Genomic DNA, 20,252 nt, shown 5'->3' with positions numbered 1-20,252 from the left:
TGTTAATAAAAGTGTCATTCCTTGTGATATATGCTTATTTGCCAAACAAAAGCGATTGCCTTTTCCACATAGTTCATTTGTTTCTGCTGCATGTTTTGATTTAGTCCACATGGATATTTGGGGACCATTTTCAGTTCCCTCTATGTTTTGTTTTAGATATTTTCTAACAGTTGTTGATGACAAGAGTAGATTTTGTTGGATATTCCTTATGAGACTTAAATCTAAAACAATTGCTCTTATTAAATCTTTTGTTTCCCTTATTCATACACAATTTGATAAGAAAATTAAATGTATTAGAACCGACAATGGAAATGAGTTCCTTATGAAAGATTTTTACAAAACACATGGAATTTTACATCATACTTCCTGTGTTGATACTCCTCAACAAAATGGCATTGTTGAGCGAAAACATCAACACATTTTAAATGTGGCACGTGCTCTTTTGTTTCAATCAAAATTACCCTTAATTTTTTGGGCTCATGCCATTGTCCATGCTGTTTTTATTATCAATAGACTACCTTCCAAATTACTTCAGTTTAAATCCCCTTATCATATACTTTTTGATCATTCTCCTGATATTTCTTCTTTAAAAATATTTGGTTGTTTATGTTTCACTGCCACTATCCATTCTCAAAGAAAAAAGTTTGATTCTAGATCCCGCAAATGCATTTATTTAGGACAGAAACCTGGTACCAAAGGTCATGTCCTATTTGATTTGAATAATAAGGAAGTTTTTTTTATCAAGGGACACAATTTTCTTTGAGTCAATTTTTCCTTATTCTATTGATAGTGTTCAACATAAACAACCACAATCTAACAATTCTGCTACTGATTTTGTTATTGATGATTTTTTTTGTACTAGCTTCCCTTCCCCTTCCCATTCCCCTGTTTCCCCTGTTATTTTGCAAAACGTTGCAGGTTCTACTTCAGATAATTCTTCCTCTCCTGTTGAATCTACTGAAACAGCAGCACTCCCACCTACGAATGAGTGTACAGTTCCTGCCTATGCTTCGTCCACTGTTGATCATGCCTCTCCTGCTAATCAATTGCCCATATTCATTCCCAGACGCAGTGGCAGAACCATTAAACCTCCTTCATATCTTACTGATTTCCATTGTTCTCTCTTGCAAGGTAGTATAAACACCAACATTTTAGTTCCTAATCAATTTAAAGGTACTCCTATCCATTATCCACTTTTATTTCTTATGACAATTTATCTTTTGCTCATAAATTTTTTACTATTAATGTTTCTACTTTAAAGGAACCTTCTTCCTATTCAGAGGCCATTAAATACTCCAATTGGAGACTTGCTATTAACTCTGAACTCCGATCACTTTTAAACAATAACACTTGGGAGTTAACTACTTTACCTTCCGATAAAAAAGTGATTGGCTGCAAATGGGTTTTTAAATTAAAATTTCATGCCAATGGTACTATTGAGCGCTACAAAGCACGCCTTGTAGCCAAAGGATTTAACCAAACTGAAGGCCTTGATTATCTTGACACTTTCAGCCATGTGGTTAAAATGACAACCATTAGATTACTACTTTCAATTGCTGCCATAAAAAATTGGTTTCTTTTTCAACTTGACATAAACACAGCTTTTCTCCATGGGGATCTAATTGAGGATGTCTACATGAAGGTTCCTCCCGGCCTTCATGTTCAACATAAATCTCAAGTTTGCAAACTTAAACGATCCCTTTATGGATTAAAACAGGCTAGTAGGCAGTGGAATATGAAATTATGTTCTTCTTTAAAACAATTTGGTTTTCACCAATCTAAATCTGACTATTCCATGTTTTACTTTTGCTGGTTTTACTGTCATCCTTGTTTATGTTGATGATTTGCTTCTTGCTGGTGATAACTTGGCTGAAATAAACTCTGTTAAGACTTCTTTACAAACTGTTTTTAGCATTAAGGATCTTGGTGTTCTTAAATATTTTCTTGGTTTCGAAATAGCACGTACTAAAAGAGGTATTTCCTTATGTCAAAGAAAATACTCTCTAGATCTTCTTGAAGATACATGTTTGCTAGGTTCGAAACCATGCTCTACACCCATGGATCCTAATTTAAAATTATCTATCACTTCTGGTCAACCTCTAAGCAATGTTACTATTTTTCGTCAATTGATCGGCAAACTGTTGTATCTTACAAATACTCGCCCTGATATTTTTTTTTCGGTTAACAGGTTAAGTCAATTTTTATCAGCTCCAACTGATATACATTTGAATGCTGCCCTCCGCATTCTCAGATTCATCAAAAACAGTCTTGGGAAATGTCTTTTTTTCCCAGCTAACTCATCTTTCAGCATCAAAGGTTTTTGTGACTCAGATTGGGGTGCTTGCTCAGACACTAGACGCTCTACCACTGGATTCTGTTTCTTTCTTGGTTCATCCTTAATTTCTTGGAAGAGTAAGAACCAACCAACTGTTTCTCGGTCTTCATCTGAGGCCGAATATCGAGCCCTTGCGCAAGCCACTTGTGAAGCACAATGGCTCTTGTTTCTACTATGTGATTTGCACATTATTCATCCAAAACCAGTTGTCATCTATTGTGACAACAAGTCAGCCCTTCATATTGCATCCAATCCGATATTTCATGAGCAAACAAAACATATTGAGATGGATTGTCATGTCGTCCGAGACAAAATTCAAGCAGGAATTCTACATCTTATGCCTATATCTATTGCTGATCAGACAACTGACTTATTCACCAAAGCTTTACATCCTTTTCCTTGTTTTCGCCTTTTATTCAAACTTGGAATGTTAGACATCCATTCCAGTTTGAAGGGAACTATTAGACATACCTAATGTATTTTACTACCTTTGTTGCCTCATTTTTATTTAGTGTTATAATTAAGATAGAATTAGTTTTGCCTATTCCCTTTTTATTAGGCTTTCTGCTTTTAGTTAGTTAGATAGATATATCTTCCTTTTAGGTTCAATCCTATATAAAATAGAGAGAACCCCTCTTTGTTGTAATCAATATAGAGGTATTTTCATATATGCCCTCCATTGAATATGAAATTTACTAACACAACCTTAGAGTATCTCCAACTTTGAACTCAATATAAATTTATTAAATAAGAAATCTACTATGCCACATGCAACTCATTCATTTTTTACCCACTAACAGTCATAAATTTATTATTAGTAAAAAATTAATAAAAATAATAATGGTTATAAATTTATTATTATTAAATTATAAAAGTACCGTTCATTCGTAAGTGTGATGACAGTTTGACACAACTCCAACGGTGAACTCGCAAAAAATTCAATTTTACATAATTTCATGCTGACACAAAAAAATATTAACATGAATGAAAGACCAGAGAAAAATGCGCTAGTCTACGTTTGGTTTCAAATAGTGAGAATTGATTATGTGCATAAGTTCTTTTGGACAATTAAAAAAAAATGAGTAAATGAATTTATTTTTATAATTTAAATTACATATTACACAATAGTTATTTATGAATTTATAGTTTATACCGTTTTTAATAAGTTAATTCAAGTAGGTATAATTTTATAGTTAATTATTTTTTCTTTCAATTTTATTTTTATTATTGTAATTAAAATCTTTTTTTATTCTTTATAATTATTTTGCTATTATTTAAAATAAATAATTTAAATTTTAAAATAATTTTAAATAATATTTTAAAGTAAATAATTTTAAATAATTTATTTATTATAATTTAATATAAATAAGACAAAATGAGTCTTTTAATTTATTTTCTAATTTCATTTTAATTCTCTAATTATATTTTGATCTTTTGACTATACTTCTATCAGTTAAATTGATTTTTTCTATTAATTTTTGACAAAAAAAACATAAATTTTTATTATCTTCTTTCTCTCACTTATTTTTAAATCCACAAATTAAAAAATTTATGATTTTCTTTGACTTAAAAACTCAAATACTTCTTACGTTCAATGAAAACTTTGTTACACTATCGATAAATTTTATACCATTAATTGAATGATTATTTATTGAATGATTTTTTAGTGAGAAGATAAAATAAAATATTTAAATTAATTATAAGTGTAAAATTTATTTATACTGATATTGTATCATTCTTTTTTCCAAAGTTATATAGCCTATTTATATCGCATTAAAAATAAGTGATTTTTATAAAAATATTAAATATGTTTGATACAAACTATAAAATAATTAATTTTGATATTTAATAATATTGAAATTATTTGTTAGAAATTTAATGAAAACTACTCTTAAAATGAAAATTACTCTTGTCAAAATCATTTGTTTTTACATGTCTAACTAACTAGTCTTACGAGTGCATTTGTTGCTGTGTATTTTTAAAATCTCCATTTTTTAAGTTTGCATTTGTTTGTTATAACTTTAAAAATAATCTAAAAAATATTTAAAAGGAGAAAATTGTTTTAAACCCCATTTGTTTTAGATTTTCAAAATCCATATTTTAGAGATAACTTCTAGAGATTTTTAAGAAAATAGAAAATTATTTTGTATTTGTTTGTCATAGTAAAAATAATAAATAAAAAATTTTTAAAAAGTAATTATACAAAAAATACAGCAATAAACGCTCTCTAAGTCAACTCTTCAAAATCATTTTTTCCCCATAAAAATCAAAATCTAATACACACTAAAGTTCTCAAAATTGATTGCAAGTATAATTGGTAAATGCAATTCTCAATTTTGGGTTGAAAATAATCTCAACAAACATACTAGTATGATCCAAACAAGAAGAATATATGAAAGACTAGACAATTAGTGAAAAAAACAGTTGTATCTCACTGTTTTACCCATTTCAATGTACAACATTAAACCCATTCAATACCATAGTAAGAAGAAATCACATTGGCCATTCAAATTCACTCACCTCCCCTACATTTCCCTTTCTCCCAAAATCATCAACCCTCTCAATATAGCTTATAAAAATAAATAAATAAACAAACCCTCTCAATCTATTATAAACACTCAACACACATCACTCTTCTCCACCACTAACTCTCTCTCTCACACACACACACAAACACACACAATCTCAAACTCAAAATCTCCATCACCACCACCATGCCTAACAATGACACCACCCCACCAAAACCCTCCAAATCCACTTCCTTTTTCAATTGCAAAAAAACAAATCTTTACTCTCTTTTAGCCTTCCTTTGCATCATTTCCTATCTCTTAGGCTCATACCAACACAACATCACAACAACAACAACTCCAAATTTCCACATCAACAAAATCTCCACAACAAATTGCCTCCAAAACCCACCAACTTTTTCAACACCCACAAAAAAAATACCAAAACCAAAAACAAAAACAAAAACAACAAACTTAGATTTCTTCTCACACCACAACGCAACAACATTAACATACACAACAACCTCCACCACAGCATCAACAAAAAAAAATCATTACCCACCATGCACCCCCTCACTAACAGACTACACCCCCTGCGAAGACCACGCGCGTTCACTAAAATACACGCGCGACAAAATGATATACCGTGAAAGACACTGTCCTAATAAAAATGAAATCCTTAAGTGTCGTGTTCCAGCACCAAACGGTTACAAAAACCCATTCCCATGGCCCACAAGTAGAGACATGGCATGGTATGCTAACGTCCCTTACCGTCATTTAACGGTGGAAAAAGCTGTTCAAAATTGGATCCGTTTTGACGGTGATAGATTCCGTTTTCCTGGTGGTGGAACAATGTTCCCTGATGGAGCTGATAAATATATTGATGACATTGGAAAGCTTATTAACCTTAGTGACGGTTCAATTCGAACTGCTGTTGATACTGGATGTGGGGTACGTTTCTTTTTTTTCTTTTTCTTTATTTTTTTATTGCAGCTCTTTTTATGGTAAACATTTTTTTTTTATTTTGTAAAATGTTAGATTAGATTTCTTGAAACGTCGTTGTCTTTGTCCTTTTATTTTTTTGAAGTTTTTTTATTTTTTTATATATATCTTGGTGGTAATGGTACATTACTTTTACTTTGAGTGAGGATGATTTCGTAGTTTTGGGCCACAACCTTTAAACCGCCACAATTTTTTCAAATTTTCATAAAAAATTAATTTGTGAGAAAGTTATAAAAATACAATTACAAATTAAAATAAATGTCTCTTGACCGTGTAAAATTTTAGTTTACACTAACTTTATGAAATCTATTTTCTTTTTTATAAATTTGATAGTGTATATTAATGAGACTGGACATTGGACCTAGGTGAGAAAAAAAAATCCGAAGAAAGAGAAATAAAATATTGTATAAAAATACAAAAGTAGTGTCAAAATTTGTGCAAATTAAAGAATTAATTATTTCTCTTGTGCTACGGTACATACATTCATACATATTATATTTGAATTGAAATATAACAAAAATGATAGTTAAAAAATCAATACATTTTATTAAAAATTAAAATAAAATATATTAATTTTTTAATTATTTTTTATTTATATTTTATTTTAGAGTAGTACTTTAGAAACATGTTAACAAGTCATTATTAAGTCCCACCTAGGTAATTTGTATAATAAGTTATAAGAGACACTGAATAAATAATAACAAGGTCTCTAATTTAAATATGTGAATCTAACTTAACCATTAGATTCTAACATTTTCGTATAAAAAAACAAGTTATAATTTAATATAGTTAAATAAATTTAAGTAGCTAGTATACTCTTTTTAGATAACAAGTGTGTATTTTCTCAAGTGCCAGCTCATTTGCACGTTGTATTCTAATTTCTTATAAAAATAATTTTCATATAATGCAGCACAGTTTTATATTGACAATAACTTACAACTATTTATATATATAATTTTAAAAATAATTAAAAATAAAATCAATTTTTTTCAATAGTTAGATGATTATGATTGATTAATCCTCTAAAAAACATTTACTTTTACCATGCATGCATATAAGTTAAATATGACTTTAAATAGTTAGAATTAGATTTAACATTTTTAATGATGTTGCAAATTTTGATTGATTAGTAGTGTAATATTTACATATAATGAGTATAAAAAGTAAACTTTTTTGTTAAGAAAAAAATTACATAATTATTGTATTGTTTTTTTTAACTGAGTATATATTTATTGCATTAACATTATTTTCTTACTAACAAAAATCAACAAAAGATGACGCTTTTGTCTTGAAACGTCTTTGTCGTTGTCTTTGCATTATTTTTGTCTATTGAATCATGTGGTATACTTTACTTTTTTTAGGATAAGAATGATGCTGTTATTGTTTTGGGCCACAACTTTCAATTACTTGCTTTCACATATGCGTCAAGGACTAAGGACAATTGATAATTTTGGCTTTTGTTATCGACAAAAAATTTAAAAAATTTTAATGTTTTATTAGTAAAGAAAATTAGGTTTTTTTTTAGAAGGAATAGTTTGTTCACAACTTGTTTGATAGTTATATAAATGATAATTATAGATTATTTTTTTAGTTTAGATCCAAATATCCTAGATGTTATTTTAAATTAATAAAATTAATTGTATAAATAACATAATTAAGTGATTGAATTTAAGTGGTTAATAAACTTCAGTTAAAGATGAATTATTTAAAAAAATTTAAATATAAATTTTAACGAAATCTATTCTTAATCAAATTTTACTTATTTAAAGTCTCACTAAAATTAAATAGTTAAACCTAACAAAAATAGGGTTTTTTAGATTAGTGCTAACTAAGGACGGGTTTTTGTTGATATAAACCTAAGAAAGGTTTTATACCTTTCTCCATAAAAAAAGGGATGATATTTGAATGCAGATAGGTTCCAAATTTGAAATTGAGAGGTAGGTTGTCTTTATATGGTGTAGGCTTTTGGGATATTTTTGTAGTGAAGTGTGTGATTTGTTTGTCACTCTTCAATAATTTTTTAATCAATTTGTCATAAATGAATAGATCCATTTAAGTGTAATAATTGGCTATCTTGTAGAATAGTAATGATTCTCTTTCCATAAAAGAATTTTTCACGTTAAATATATATTATTTTATTGGGGAACTTTTCGTGGTAGTAGAAGTGTTTTTTTAGAGGATCGATATGGCAAGGGACAAGGGACCACTATCAAATAATGGTAAGGAATAATAGATTTAGATAGATAAAAAATTTCTCAATTAATTTAATCGTAAAAAATTTAAATACCATAATTAAATAATTATATTTAAATGATTAATAATTTTAGTTATAGATGAATTATTTAAATAAATTTTAATTTAAATTTTAATTATAACAATTTTATGTCATATTTTATTTACCATTAAATTTTAAATTATTAATGTTGGATTTCTTTTGAACGAAAGGGTAAAATAAAAATATAAATAACTAATGGTAGTAACCTAAACGAGGACAGTAAATGCACTAAATATTTTCATGTACATTTATTAAATAAATTTCATTTTCATACATAGTTAATGTAAAATATTTTATAGCGTCGTTATATTATAATCAATTATTTTAAAATAATTATAATAAAAATTAAATATTATTAATTGATAGAATAAAAATATTTTACATAACATAATATATATATAAATTAAATTCTTATTATTATTAATAACTTAAAATTTTATAATATTTAAATTAATTTAGAGAAACATTATTTTTTGGGTAAGATAGAGGCATTAAGTGTATTAGAGTAATAACTTTTTATAATATTTTTTGGAAAATGATAGCAAATGCTCCCAACGGCCCTTTGCTAAAATAGAAATATTATATTAAAAATTATATATTTAATTTTTTGAAAGTTTAAATTTTTTCTTTTCAATATATGATTTTTACTTTTGTATCTTTAACAAATACTCTTAATATTATTTATATTTTTTATATTTAAATCAATATATTTTTAATATACTCGTTAACACAACCCTTAAATTTATTTTGAAAGATAAGATAAACTGATGTATAAGATGATATGTGAATTTTATTAAGATGTAAGTTATTGAAACTATGTTATCATTGTTACTTTGTGCAATTAAAAAAATAAGTCGATACATTACTAACTAATTATGGTTAACACAAATTGTTGAACCTTTTGCTCAACCCTTCTTGTGACATATTCCAAGTATGAAAATCTATAATTCATAAACTATATATAAACTATACTGTAAACTATCACTGAAATAAATGGTTCTCTAATTTTGAATGGGTGTATCACCCCCTAATTTAATTTAATTTTTCATAAAATAATCAATACACTATCTATGATTATATAATTACATCAAGATACAAAGCATATGCATGATCTCTGTTTCTTCTTTTAGATTTGACCATTCATGAAAGAGTAATAGTACATGAATGGACCAAAAATAATTAAAGGTTTTCTGACACTTAGTATTTATTTTGCATTTGAGCGGTGCATAGAAGCTAAGATCCACACCATAGTATTAAATTTATCATCATATAGAAAAGGAAATTTTGTCCTTTTGTCCCTTTTTCTTTAATTTTTATTCTTCTGATTTGTCGTAAAATTTGAAGAGTTTTATTAAAAGATGGTGTGGGTATAGGTGCATTTACAATAGGTATACACCTGGCTAGGTTGTTCCTTTTCCGTGGTAAAATTGACATATCAGCATTGAAATTTGAGTTCAAACTTAAAGACATTTTATATTTACAAAATTAAGCTTAACTAGAGTTTTAATTGTCCTATTTTAATTAATTTATGAAATTAATTATTTTATCTAAAAATTTAATAGTTTTAATTTTTTATTTTGATTTTTTAATTAAAAAATAACAATATAATATATTTTAAATAAAATGAGATATAATATAATAATCTAAATTGGTTAACACTTGTGACATTACAATAAAATTATTTAAAATTTTAACTTTATAAATTATTTATTTTTTAATTTAATTAATAATATCTAAATAATTTTATATCATATAATTATACATCACATCATTTAAAATATGTTAAATTGTTATTTTTTAGTTTTAAAATTTAATAAATAGACTAAAAATATTAATTTGTAAAATAGAAAGATATGTGAATTGGTCAAAATAAAACCACAATTAACTCAAAAATTAACACATTTTAATAACAATTTTGTGAGTTTGAACATGTTCAATTGTATTTATGTTTTTTTAAATTTAATGATCAACTATAATTTTGAGTGAATTAAAATTAAATAATAAGATTTGAATGGCACAACCCGAAATGATTGAACTCTTTTATTTATTTTCAGTATTCAACTCATATATTTAGACACTTTTGGTTTAGGTTTAGCAAACATTTCTCTAACCATACGTTATTTTATTGACAGCATTATTATAGATTAAATTTTGTCAACGCTATATTAAATGATGTTCGTTAAATGCATATACTTGTCACATGATTAAAATATTCTGTAGGAAATTGGATCCGTCTCTTGCTAAATACTAAGCTCATTAATATGACGAGGACATTTAAATTTAATAATGAGAAGCTTCATGATATAATTTTTTTTTTCTTCATATTTTGCGTAATTCTTACGAGTCAATTTTTTAGAGACTATCTGCATAAATGATTTGGATTTAGCTTATTTAAAGTGATTAATTTATTTTAAAGAATAAAAAAAATAATATTATTTATTGATTAATAATAAATAAATATGTATAATTAATAACGAGTGATTATAATATTAATTATTATCTATTTTAAAATGGTTTAATTCAAATTATTAATTAATTTTTTTATAAACAAATGTATCTATTTAATTCATACTACAATTAATTTACTTTGTTGTATTACTTTCCAAAATATGTTCACAATATATTGCTGAATTTAATTAGATGTACGTGAAAAGTAATTTAGCATACAAATTAATACTACTTTTTTTCTTTTGATAATTACTTATTGAGGTCCGATATAGACACAAAATACTCATAGTGGTTTTAAATATTAGTAATTAAATACCTTCACTGTATTATTATTTTTAAATATTCCATAATTAATTTAAATTTTACATATTGATGACTATTTACTCGTATGAAACAAGATTTCAAGTATGTCACTTTTGAGAATGGATAGAGGTGAAGATGATAAATGATACTAAACTAATTTATTTAGTAAATATTAAATTTTTAATTTTAAGTTTAATTGCAGTTTTATTCTTCCAATTTTAGTTGAATCACGAAAATAGTCTTTATTTTATTTCTTTCTAGTTGTGGTTTCCCAAACAAATTTTGATCCAAAATTTGAAAAAATGTCTTTTTTTCCATTTATTTAAGACACACCATGTTTCAAGATCTCGTAATGTAACAATTGTATGCGGATACGAAGTATGCTTTCATGTCTAATCTTCTATAGATAGTTCGATTGATGAATTAAAAATATCATAGCTATTATTTTATTTATTTATCATATATTTTTAATAAATATAGATATAGATTAGAATGAAGTATTTTCTGCAAAACATGAATTAAATATGTGAACAATGTAGTAATAGTAAAATCAAATGTTTTAATAAAACTTTGAAACTATGATGATGTAGGTAGCTAGTTGGGGAGCATATCTTCTATCACGTGACATAATAACAGTATCAATAGCACCAAGGGACACACATGAAGCACAAGTTCAATTTGCACTTGAAAGAGGTGTTCCTGCAATTATTGGAGTCTTAGCTTCAAAGAGGTTACCTTTTCCTTCAAGGGCTTTTGACATGGCACATTGTTCTCGTTGCCTTATTCCATGGCCTGAATATGGTACTTCCTATTTTCACTCACCAAATTAATTCCAAATATATTTAAAAAAATGTTTAAATACCCTTTTTTAATTTTATTTAAATATATTTTTGTTTGCACTTTTAAGTATTATTATTTTTTTTTTCAATTTAGCCTTTTTTTTACAAAATTTTATTTCACTTTGTTGTTTTTTTTTTGAATAAGATATATATATATATATATATTTTTTATTGAATTTGTTTTTAACTTTAGAGGAAAAATCCTCGTTGTTTTAACATTGATGAGTTGTGTAATATTTATTCGTGTTAATTTTAGTTCAAGTCTTATTATAAAGACAAAAATCCTGGTACATTTATTAGAGTTTTTTTTAAAGAAAAAATATTTCTTTAAAAAAAATAATTTTAAAGAGTTTTTATTCGTTTGTTATAATCTTTAGAAAAGCATATATAAAAATCTGTTTAACATAAGATTTTTTTTTACTAATGTTTTAAAAATTATTTTTTATAGATGTTTTTTATATAAAGTAAGCAATTTCAATTTAGTATACTATTATATAAAATTCTTAAAAATCTCTAAATACTGATTTGTAAACTTTGAATGTTAATTTTTTGTTTTTAATATTTAACAACGGAATTTTAGATGTTTTTCGTGTTGTTCACCAATTATAATATGCCACGCGATTAAATTTTCAGTTAAATTTAAAATAGTTCTGATTACACTAATAGATACACAAATCTATTTGTTAAATTGTGATTAAAGAACACCATTCAAGAAAATGTACCTACAATTTGAGGACTTATATTGATTTTTGGCTCCTGAAATATAAACTATTGACTATATACAAAGTAAAACAATTATGAAAAACAATATTTTAAGGACTATAGAGAATAAATAGTATTTCAACATTAATATAACTTGTGTTGATTTTTTTTTTTTACTTTGTCGATTTAGATGGACTTTATCTAAATGAAATTGATAGAATCCTACGTCCTGGTGGGTATTGGATTTTATCTGGACCACCAATTCATTGGAAGAAATATTGGAAAGGATGGGAAAGAACAAAGGAAGATTTGAATGAAGAACAAACCAAAATTGAGAAGGTTGCTACAAGCCTTTGTTGGAACAAGTTAATTGAAAATGGTGATATTGCTATTTGGCAAAAACCTAAAAATCATTTTGATTGCAAAGCTAACACTCAAAATAGACCTTTTTGCATGGTGCAGAATAATCCTGACAAGGCTTGGTATGTGATTTATTTTCCTATTTTCCTTTTTTTTTATTTTTTTTTTAAATATATCACATCATCGTCCTCAAAATTATCGATTAATTTTGTTTTCTTTTATTTGTAAAAATAATAATTTTACTCTTTAAGTCTTAATTTAACTGAAAAATGTGAAATTGTTAAGTTAGATGTCTTGTTTCAAATTTAAATCTGAAATTTTGTAATTGTGTGTAAATTTATAGTATTATTTTTTCTCTTAAACAAAATTTTAAAATTAGATTAGAAAAAAAAAAAGAAAACCTAATTTATCCTCTTAAATTAAAGAACATAAGCTAATTTAGTCATTTTACCAAAATATCTCTTCAAAAACATCATTTAAAAAGCAATAAAAGGTCGACATATTGTTTTATGTAATCTAAGACAAACTTTTAAAACTCAGCCATATCTACTTGTTTTTCAATTTATTATAAGCTCAACTTCATTTTTCTTGGTCAAATAATTTAGTGGTTAGATTCACGTTTTAAACTTCATTTTCTTGATGAGATAATTTAGTGATTAAACTCACATTTTAAATTTCATTTTTTTGTTTAAATAATTTAGTGGTTAAACTCACATTTAAAATCTTTAATGTGAAGTCTGTATATCAATATTTTTGTAATTATTAATTGAGCTGTACTTACGAAACTAATTTTTCTATTTTGCATCCTTAATAACAGAAATATTATATAAATTATTTATTTTTTCTCAACTAAATAAATTGACAGTTTTTTTAAGCTAAAAATTTATCTAAAAAAAAGGATAAACAAAAAACAGACATATACCTAACTTGAGAAAATAAAAAATAAAAAAAGATTTCTCAAATTAATCAGATTTGCAAATATTATATAAAATCTATTAATTTTCTATTTATTTATTTTCTATCCATTTGTTACATGTAATTTTCTCTCCACATCTCCAAACCAACTAACAATGTACTTTAACAAACCAAACTCCCTTTCAACTAACAAATGTTGGTCGTTTTACTTTATTACCATCAACTAAACATTTTCCATGTTTTATTTATTTATTTATTTATTATGGTCACTTTTAGGTACACAAACATGCAAACATGTTTGATTCCACTCCCTGAAGTGTCCAACAAAGAAGAAACTGCTGGGGGTGCATTAAGTAATTGGCCTCAAAGATTAAAATCAACCCCACCAAGAATTTCAAAAGGGACCATAAAAGGTGTCACACCCCAAACTTTTTCAAAAGACAATGAACTATGGAACAAAAGGGTATCATATTACAAAAAAGTTAATAATCAACTTGGAAAAGCTGGTAGATATCGCAATCTTTTAGATATGAATGGTTATTTGGGTGGATTTGCAGCTTCACTTGTTAACTATCCAATTTGGGTTATGAATGTGGTTCCTATTCAAGCTAAAGTTGATACACTTGGAGCAATTTATGAAAGAGGGTTGATTGGAATGTATCATAATTGGTTAGTTTAGTGTTCTATTTTTTTTTATTAATCGTAATTTTAGTCTCTTATTTTATATTATATTTATGAAAATAATTTTTTTATTTTAAAATTAAACTTTTTTATCATTTTTTTTCTTCATATTTGTTTGAATTTTGATTTTAAACTAGAATTTTGAGTTATAAAATAGTGATTTTTAGTCTAAAAAATAGTGGTCCATAACTCTAATTATTATAAATTTGAAGAGAAAATATAACTTTTAAGGTAGAAGATCACTATTTTGTAGATTAAAAATCACCATTTTTAGGATAAAATTATAAATTGAAATAAAAATTAATTATAACAAATATAAAATAGAAGGACTAAAAATATTATTTTAAAACAAAAGAACTATTTTTGTAAATAAATTAAAATAAAAGGACGAAATGTGCAATTAATTTTTTTTTTATGAAGTTATTTTTGGTTTTCTTAAAAAGGTTTGATTTTAATTGTTTTGCAGGTGTGAAGCTATGTCTACTTATCCTAGAACTTATGACTTAATTCATGCTGATTATGTGTTTAGCCTTTATAATGACAGGTATACATTTATTGTTTTATAGGATTTAGTTTTCAGGTTAATGCATGTTTAAATAAAAAACTGTCAATAAATTTCAAAAATAGATTAATATTTTTTACAAATTGTGTTATTTATTTTTTTTACAATTCATCAAATCAAATTACATTATGTCACTTTGTTATGGAATCTTTTAAAACATCTATGCAAATATCTATATAATGAGATGCAATTGGATTTGGATGTATTTTTGAAAAACAATTGTACTAAGAATGCAAATAAATTAAATTCTTTTAAAAATTGAAGGTTTTGAGTCCTTCAATTTTATATAAAATTTTTATTACAAAAGTTTAGAATTTTTTAACCCAAGATAAATTAAATATAAATTTTGAAGTTTTTGAAATTTAAAAATTTATATTTAATTCATCTATTATTCAAAAAAATTAAATTTTTTGAGAGAAATTATTATAATATTTTAAACTTAGTTGTAATAATTCATTCAAAAATTTAAAGTAAATACATGAATTAACTTAAGAGTGAGGACTAAATATGAAGACAAACAACTTTTGGGGAGTAAATGTTGAAGAATTTTTTTATATGAACTGAAAATAAAATATTAAAATTTTAGAGAAACTAAAAACGTATTTAATTTAAAAATAAATAATTTAAAAAAATCTTTAAAATAATTTTTCTTTAACAATTTAACAAATAGGTCTTTTTTATTAAAAAAAATGAATTTTATAATATTTTTTGTAAAGTTGTTATTTTAAATTTTTTAAAAATATAGAAATTGATTTTTAATTGTTTTTTAAATCATAGAATTGTATGAAGTTTATTTAACATATAAAAAACAGGTCATACTTGGCAACTGAATTTTTCCAATGAATTTTATCTAATACATGGTTTAAAACATTCAAATCCTTTAAAATCTAATTAACATATTTCTCCTTTGTAGATGTGAATTGGAAGACATATTGCTAGAAATGGACAGGATTCTAAGACCAGAAGGAAGTGTAATAATTAGAGATGATGTTGATATATTGGTCAAAGTAAAGAGTATAATCAATGGCATGAATTGGGAGAGTCAAATTGTGGACCATGAAGATGGACCTCTTGAAAGAGAAAAGCTATTATTTGCTGTGAAGAAGTATTGGACCTCTCCTCTCTCCAATGATAATACTACTTAAAAATAAAATTGTCACATATTTTTGAAAGTGTACTTTTAGATGATAAAAAATTATATGAAAGTATACTTTTGAATGGCATAAAATATTGTTTTTGGCAAATGTGCACACTTAGATTAGGTGGTAATGTTTTTTGCTACATGTTAAATTCAATTTTTAGTTTCTTAGAATCTACTTTATTTTTAATTTTTTTGAATTCTTCCCTCACTTTTGCTTTATTGTTTTGTTTTATGCTTTTGGTAAGTTGTTATTCTTTTGTATTTTTAGTTTAAGGATGTTGCAAGTAAATTTTGTTGAATGCAAATTCTGTTTAATTGTGCAAACAATAATTCATAGATTCTCTATAATTGACTTTATAATTCTTTTGTTTCATGCATGTAATATATATTATGAATATATTTCGTTTTGATTTTTTTTTTTTTATATTACAGTTGATTATAGAAAAATAAAATATTACATAAAGAATATCTTAAGATGTTAATTCCCTTATATTTATCATTTATACGTGGATAGTTGTTTACATTGTACAATGTAATTTATATATACAGTTAAATACTTTAGTTTTAGTATCATTTTATGTTTAGATAGTTTTTACTAATAGTAAGTACATGCTTTCAAAAAAAAATAAAAAAAATAAACAGCAAATAAAGTATAGTATACCTCAAATTTTATGTCACTACTCCTTGTTTTTATGATATTTTGCATGATGGTTGCACCACGTTTGACTTCATTTTCATAAGTCTTAGGGTTGACAACTTCCTCATTTTGACGATCTAAATCCTTGTTGGTATCCATTTATCTACAACAAGTTCAACATGCAGTTCAGTATAACTTCAACAAGTTTAACATGCAGTAGTCTAAGAATTAGCAGTATAAGTTCAACATGCATTTTAGTGAAACAAAAAAACTAATAAATACAATACCTGAAAAGCAGAAGAACAGTAGGGTTACGATGCAAAAATACGAACAAAGAAGAACATCTCAAAAATACGAACGGTTCGTAGGAGAGTAGGGTTCGCAGAAACGAGCGTATGAAGTTTACATAATGGAGAGTATGGTTCGTAGAAACAAAGATGGTTCGCAATGACAAGGAGAATGAAGAGGAAACAAACGTATGAAGTTTACGTAATGAGGGTTAGTAACAATGCAATATTGTTCGTAGGGTTCGCAATGAGAAGGAGAATGAAGAGGAGGAGGAAACAAGCGTATATGAAGTTTACGTAATGAAGAGGAAACTGAAGCGGTTTACTGTTATATATAAAACCCTACTACAACGCTTTTTTGAAAAAGCGCTATAAAAGACCTTCTTATTTTATTTTTTTAAAAGTCTTTTACATCGCTTTTCCACAAAGCGCTTTAAAAGGCTTCTTTGTGTTTATTATGTGCAAGCGTTATGTGACCCTTTTACAGCGCTTTTCCACGAAGCGCTTTAAAAGACTTCTTTGTTTTATTATGTGCAAGCGCTATGTGACCTCCTTTTTTTTAAGGCTTTTTATAGCGCTTATTGACAAAAGCGCTGTAAAATTACAAAGTTTATGTTCTGATCAGTTTTTGTAAAATGCTAAATAATTAGTAAAATACCTATATTTGGATTTGTTTTTTCTTCCAAATAATTAGTTAAATACCTATATATATATATCAATGCTAAATTACATGATCAGATCATATTGGGATGATCAGTTAAAGTTCAAGAAAAATTTTCAGTACTCAAACAAAGCTTTTTCAAGTTCAATATAAGCAAAAAATCAGTTATGACAGGTCAAACACTTAAATTACATGAACTTAGTATAAAACACTAAGATCAAGTTAAACATAAGCAAAAAATAAGTATAAGCAGAAAATCAAATACAGTTCAAGCTAAATACTAAAATGCTCAATTCTGGCAGATCAAACAATAAAATTACATGAAGTCAGTTCAGATTACATGACTTATATAAAACAATTAAACACATTAAGATGTCATTCTTCTTTTCCTCAACTCGGTCCAGCTCATATGTGTCTGTGTCGAAATCAGTTGAAGCATATGTCGAACCATTCTCAAAATTAATGTTTCCATTTATTTTCTCACCATGTCTTATCCAACATGTATAGCTTTGATCAATTCCATGCCATACTAAATGTCATTCCAATTCATCTGCTCTAACGCATTTTCCAAAACAACATTTTAAACAAGGACAAACGACTCTATTTGGATTTTTTGCATTCTTCACTGCAAACTCAACAAACTCCTTCACTCTATTTTCATACTCTTTTGATTATCGTTTGACAGACATCCATTTCTTGTCCATTTTATATGACATATATAAATGCAGTTACACAAATAATAAGCTACTGATAACATTATACCAATCTATAGTACACATATATATCTAATATTGGAAAATGGAAACCAATGTCCAAGTCTAATTTCAAAAAAGAACAGATCAACAAATTTTAAAAAAGAATAGATTTTATATGATTTATTATGTAACAATTTATCAGTTTTAGTGACAACAAAAAAATTATTAAATACAATACGTACCTAAAACAACGTATCCAATTTGTTTTAAAGGAGGAGCAGTAGATGGGCGCACAGTAGAGGAAATGAGGGTTCGCAGAGTAGAGGAGATGAGGGTTTGTAGGGTTGATTTTTATTTAAAGTGGCTGATGAGTTATTTATTTGAAGTGAATAATTTTTATTTAAAGTGCAAGCCTTTTACAGCGCTTGTATAAAAAGCGCTCTAATAGGTCATTTAATTATATGAAAACGCATGCATTTTACAACGCTTTCACAAAAAGCGCTTTAAAAGCCATGTAACATAAGGTGGGAGCGCTACATTTTACAGCATTTGTGTTTAAAGCGCTCAAAAAGCGCTGTAAAAGCTATGGGAGAGCGCTTCAATTTACAGCGCTTTTACAAAAAGCGTTGTAAAATGGTTGTAAGCATTATGTGCAAGCGCTATGTGACCCTATATGACCCTACAACAGCGCTTGTAAAAAAAGCACTGTTGTATCCTCCGTTATTTTTAAAAAATTCTACAACATCGCTTGTATTTAGTAAGCGTGGTAAAAAGACGCGCTATAAAATGTCATTTTTGGCGTAGTGGGATTTGAGTTCGTAAGTAAATTATTATTTTTTATATATATATATATTGTGTAGTGTTTTGAGATATTTTGTCGGGCACCAAAGAAGAAAATATTGAAATCGAGGTATTTCAATACATTTCAAAAATATATAATTTGAATTTAAAAAATTGGATTTATATGTAAAAAAAATAAAAAATTTACAATTCTCTTTCATTCTATCACACACTTTTATGAGACCTTTGACATTTTTTATACTAGTTTGTACATCATATCCTCAAATTAGGCTTAATTGCAGTTTTAGTCCCCATATTTTAGCTGAATCGCGAAAGTAGTCCCTCCATTTTGTTTCTCCCCAGTTTTGGTCCCCCAAACAGAATTTTAGTCCAAAACTTGATGAAATTTTATTTTTTTAAGCCGTACTACACCATTTATGGTCATATATTTCAGGTACAATTGTTGCAAATGAGATCTTGAGGTATTGTGTGACTTAAATAAATGCAACAAAAATGAAATTTCATCAAGTTTTGGACCAAAATTCTGCTTGGGGGACCAAAACTGGGGAGAAACAAAATGGGGGGACTACTTTCGCGATTCAGTTATAATAGGTGGACCAAAACTGCAACTAAGCCCTCAAATTATAAAAAATAAAATAAAATTATTTTTATCTACAAATTAGATATGATCTTCCAACATGAGAGTCCAAATTCATTTAACACCTCACTCAACCATTCATGATAAAATATTATACTTTAAAATAATATGAACTTATTTGTTTTTTAGTTTTCTAATAACAAAATGAACATCCACATTTTATTCTATAAAACAAAACAGTGCAATTTTGATTTTTCTAATATTTAATAAACAAATTTTTATAAGATTATATTTGATAAACAATTGGAATTAAAATATACTTCAAACAAAATATAACGTTTCAAAAAATAAACATTTATAATACTAATTTGAAAATATTAACATCATAATGGATATCACTATTAAATAGATGAGACATATTATAACCTCTTAATTCAAATATATATTCATTGCAATTCATTATCTATAAATAAAAATAAAGTATGTAAAAATAAATTTTTAAAGCCTAACTGATAAACACTGGA

At 26.2% G+C, this 20,252-nt stretch overlaps 2 protein-coding genes across 2 annotated transcripts in view; both read left to right on the top strand.

Moving 5' to 3' along the window:
• The window catches only part of LOC101515217 (uncharacterized), a 4,504-nt gene extending 1,694 nt beyond the window's left edge, over positions 1-2,810 (top strand). Inside the window, exons 3-5 of the mRNA XM_004515675.1 lie at positions 919-1,173; positions 1,281-1,812; positions 2,189-2,810. Of these exons, the coding sequence (XP_004515732.1) occupies positions 919-1,173; positions 1,281-1,812; positions 2,189-2,810 (1,409 nt within the window). The remainder of the gene's footprint in view (positions 1-918; positions 1,174-1,280; positions 1,813-2,188) is intronic.
• A 2,093-nt stretch (positions 2,811-4,903) lies between these two features.
• On the top strand, positions 4,904-16,467 carry LOC101510691 (probable methyltransferase PMT16). Its single transcript, XM_004515665.4, has 6 exons — positions 4,904-5,793; positions 11,461-11,671; positions 12,602-12,893; positions 13,963-14,355; positions 14,834-14,911; positions 15,843-16,467. Exons 1-6 carry the CDS (start codon positions 5,050-5,052, stop codon positions 16,072-16,074), a joined length of 1,950 nt encoding a protein of 649 aa, XP_004515722.1. The 5' UTR covers positions 4,904-5,049; the 3' UTR covers positions 16,075-16,467.
• The last annotated feature ends 3,785 nt before the right edge of the window (positions 16,468-20,252 follow it).

The sequence above is a fragment of the Cicer arietinum genome, chromosome 8 (genome assembly GCF_000331145.2).
Source record: "Cicer arietinum cultivar CDC Frontier isolate Library 1 chromosome 8, Cicar.CDCFrontier_v2.0, whole genome shotgun sequence".
Lineage (NCBI taxonomy): Eukaryota > Viridiplantae > Streptophyta > Magnoliopsida > Fabales > Fabaceae > Cicer > Cicer arietinum.
This window is presented reverse-complemented; position numbering and strand designations above follow the sequence as displayed.

What these genes read in the sequence shown, in the direction of transcription:
- LOC101510691 (XM_004515665.4), top strand. Translation starts at nt 5,050, where the DNA reads ATGCCTAACAATGACACCACCCCACCAAAACCCTCCAAATCCACTTCC. An exon ending in TATTCCATGGCCTGAATATG is followed by an intron (nt 11,672 to 12,601) that starts GTACTTCCTATT and finishes TTGTCGATTTAG; the next exon opens with ATGGACTTTATCTAAATGAA. An exon ending in AATAATCCTGACAAGGCTTG is followed by an intron (nt 12,894 to 13,962) that starts GTATGTGATTTA and finishes GGTCACTTTTAG; the next exon opens with GTACACAAACATGCAAACAT.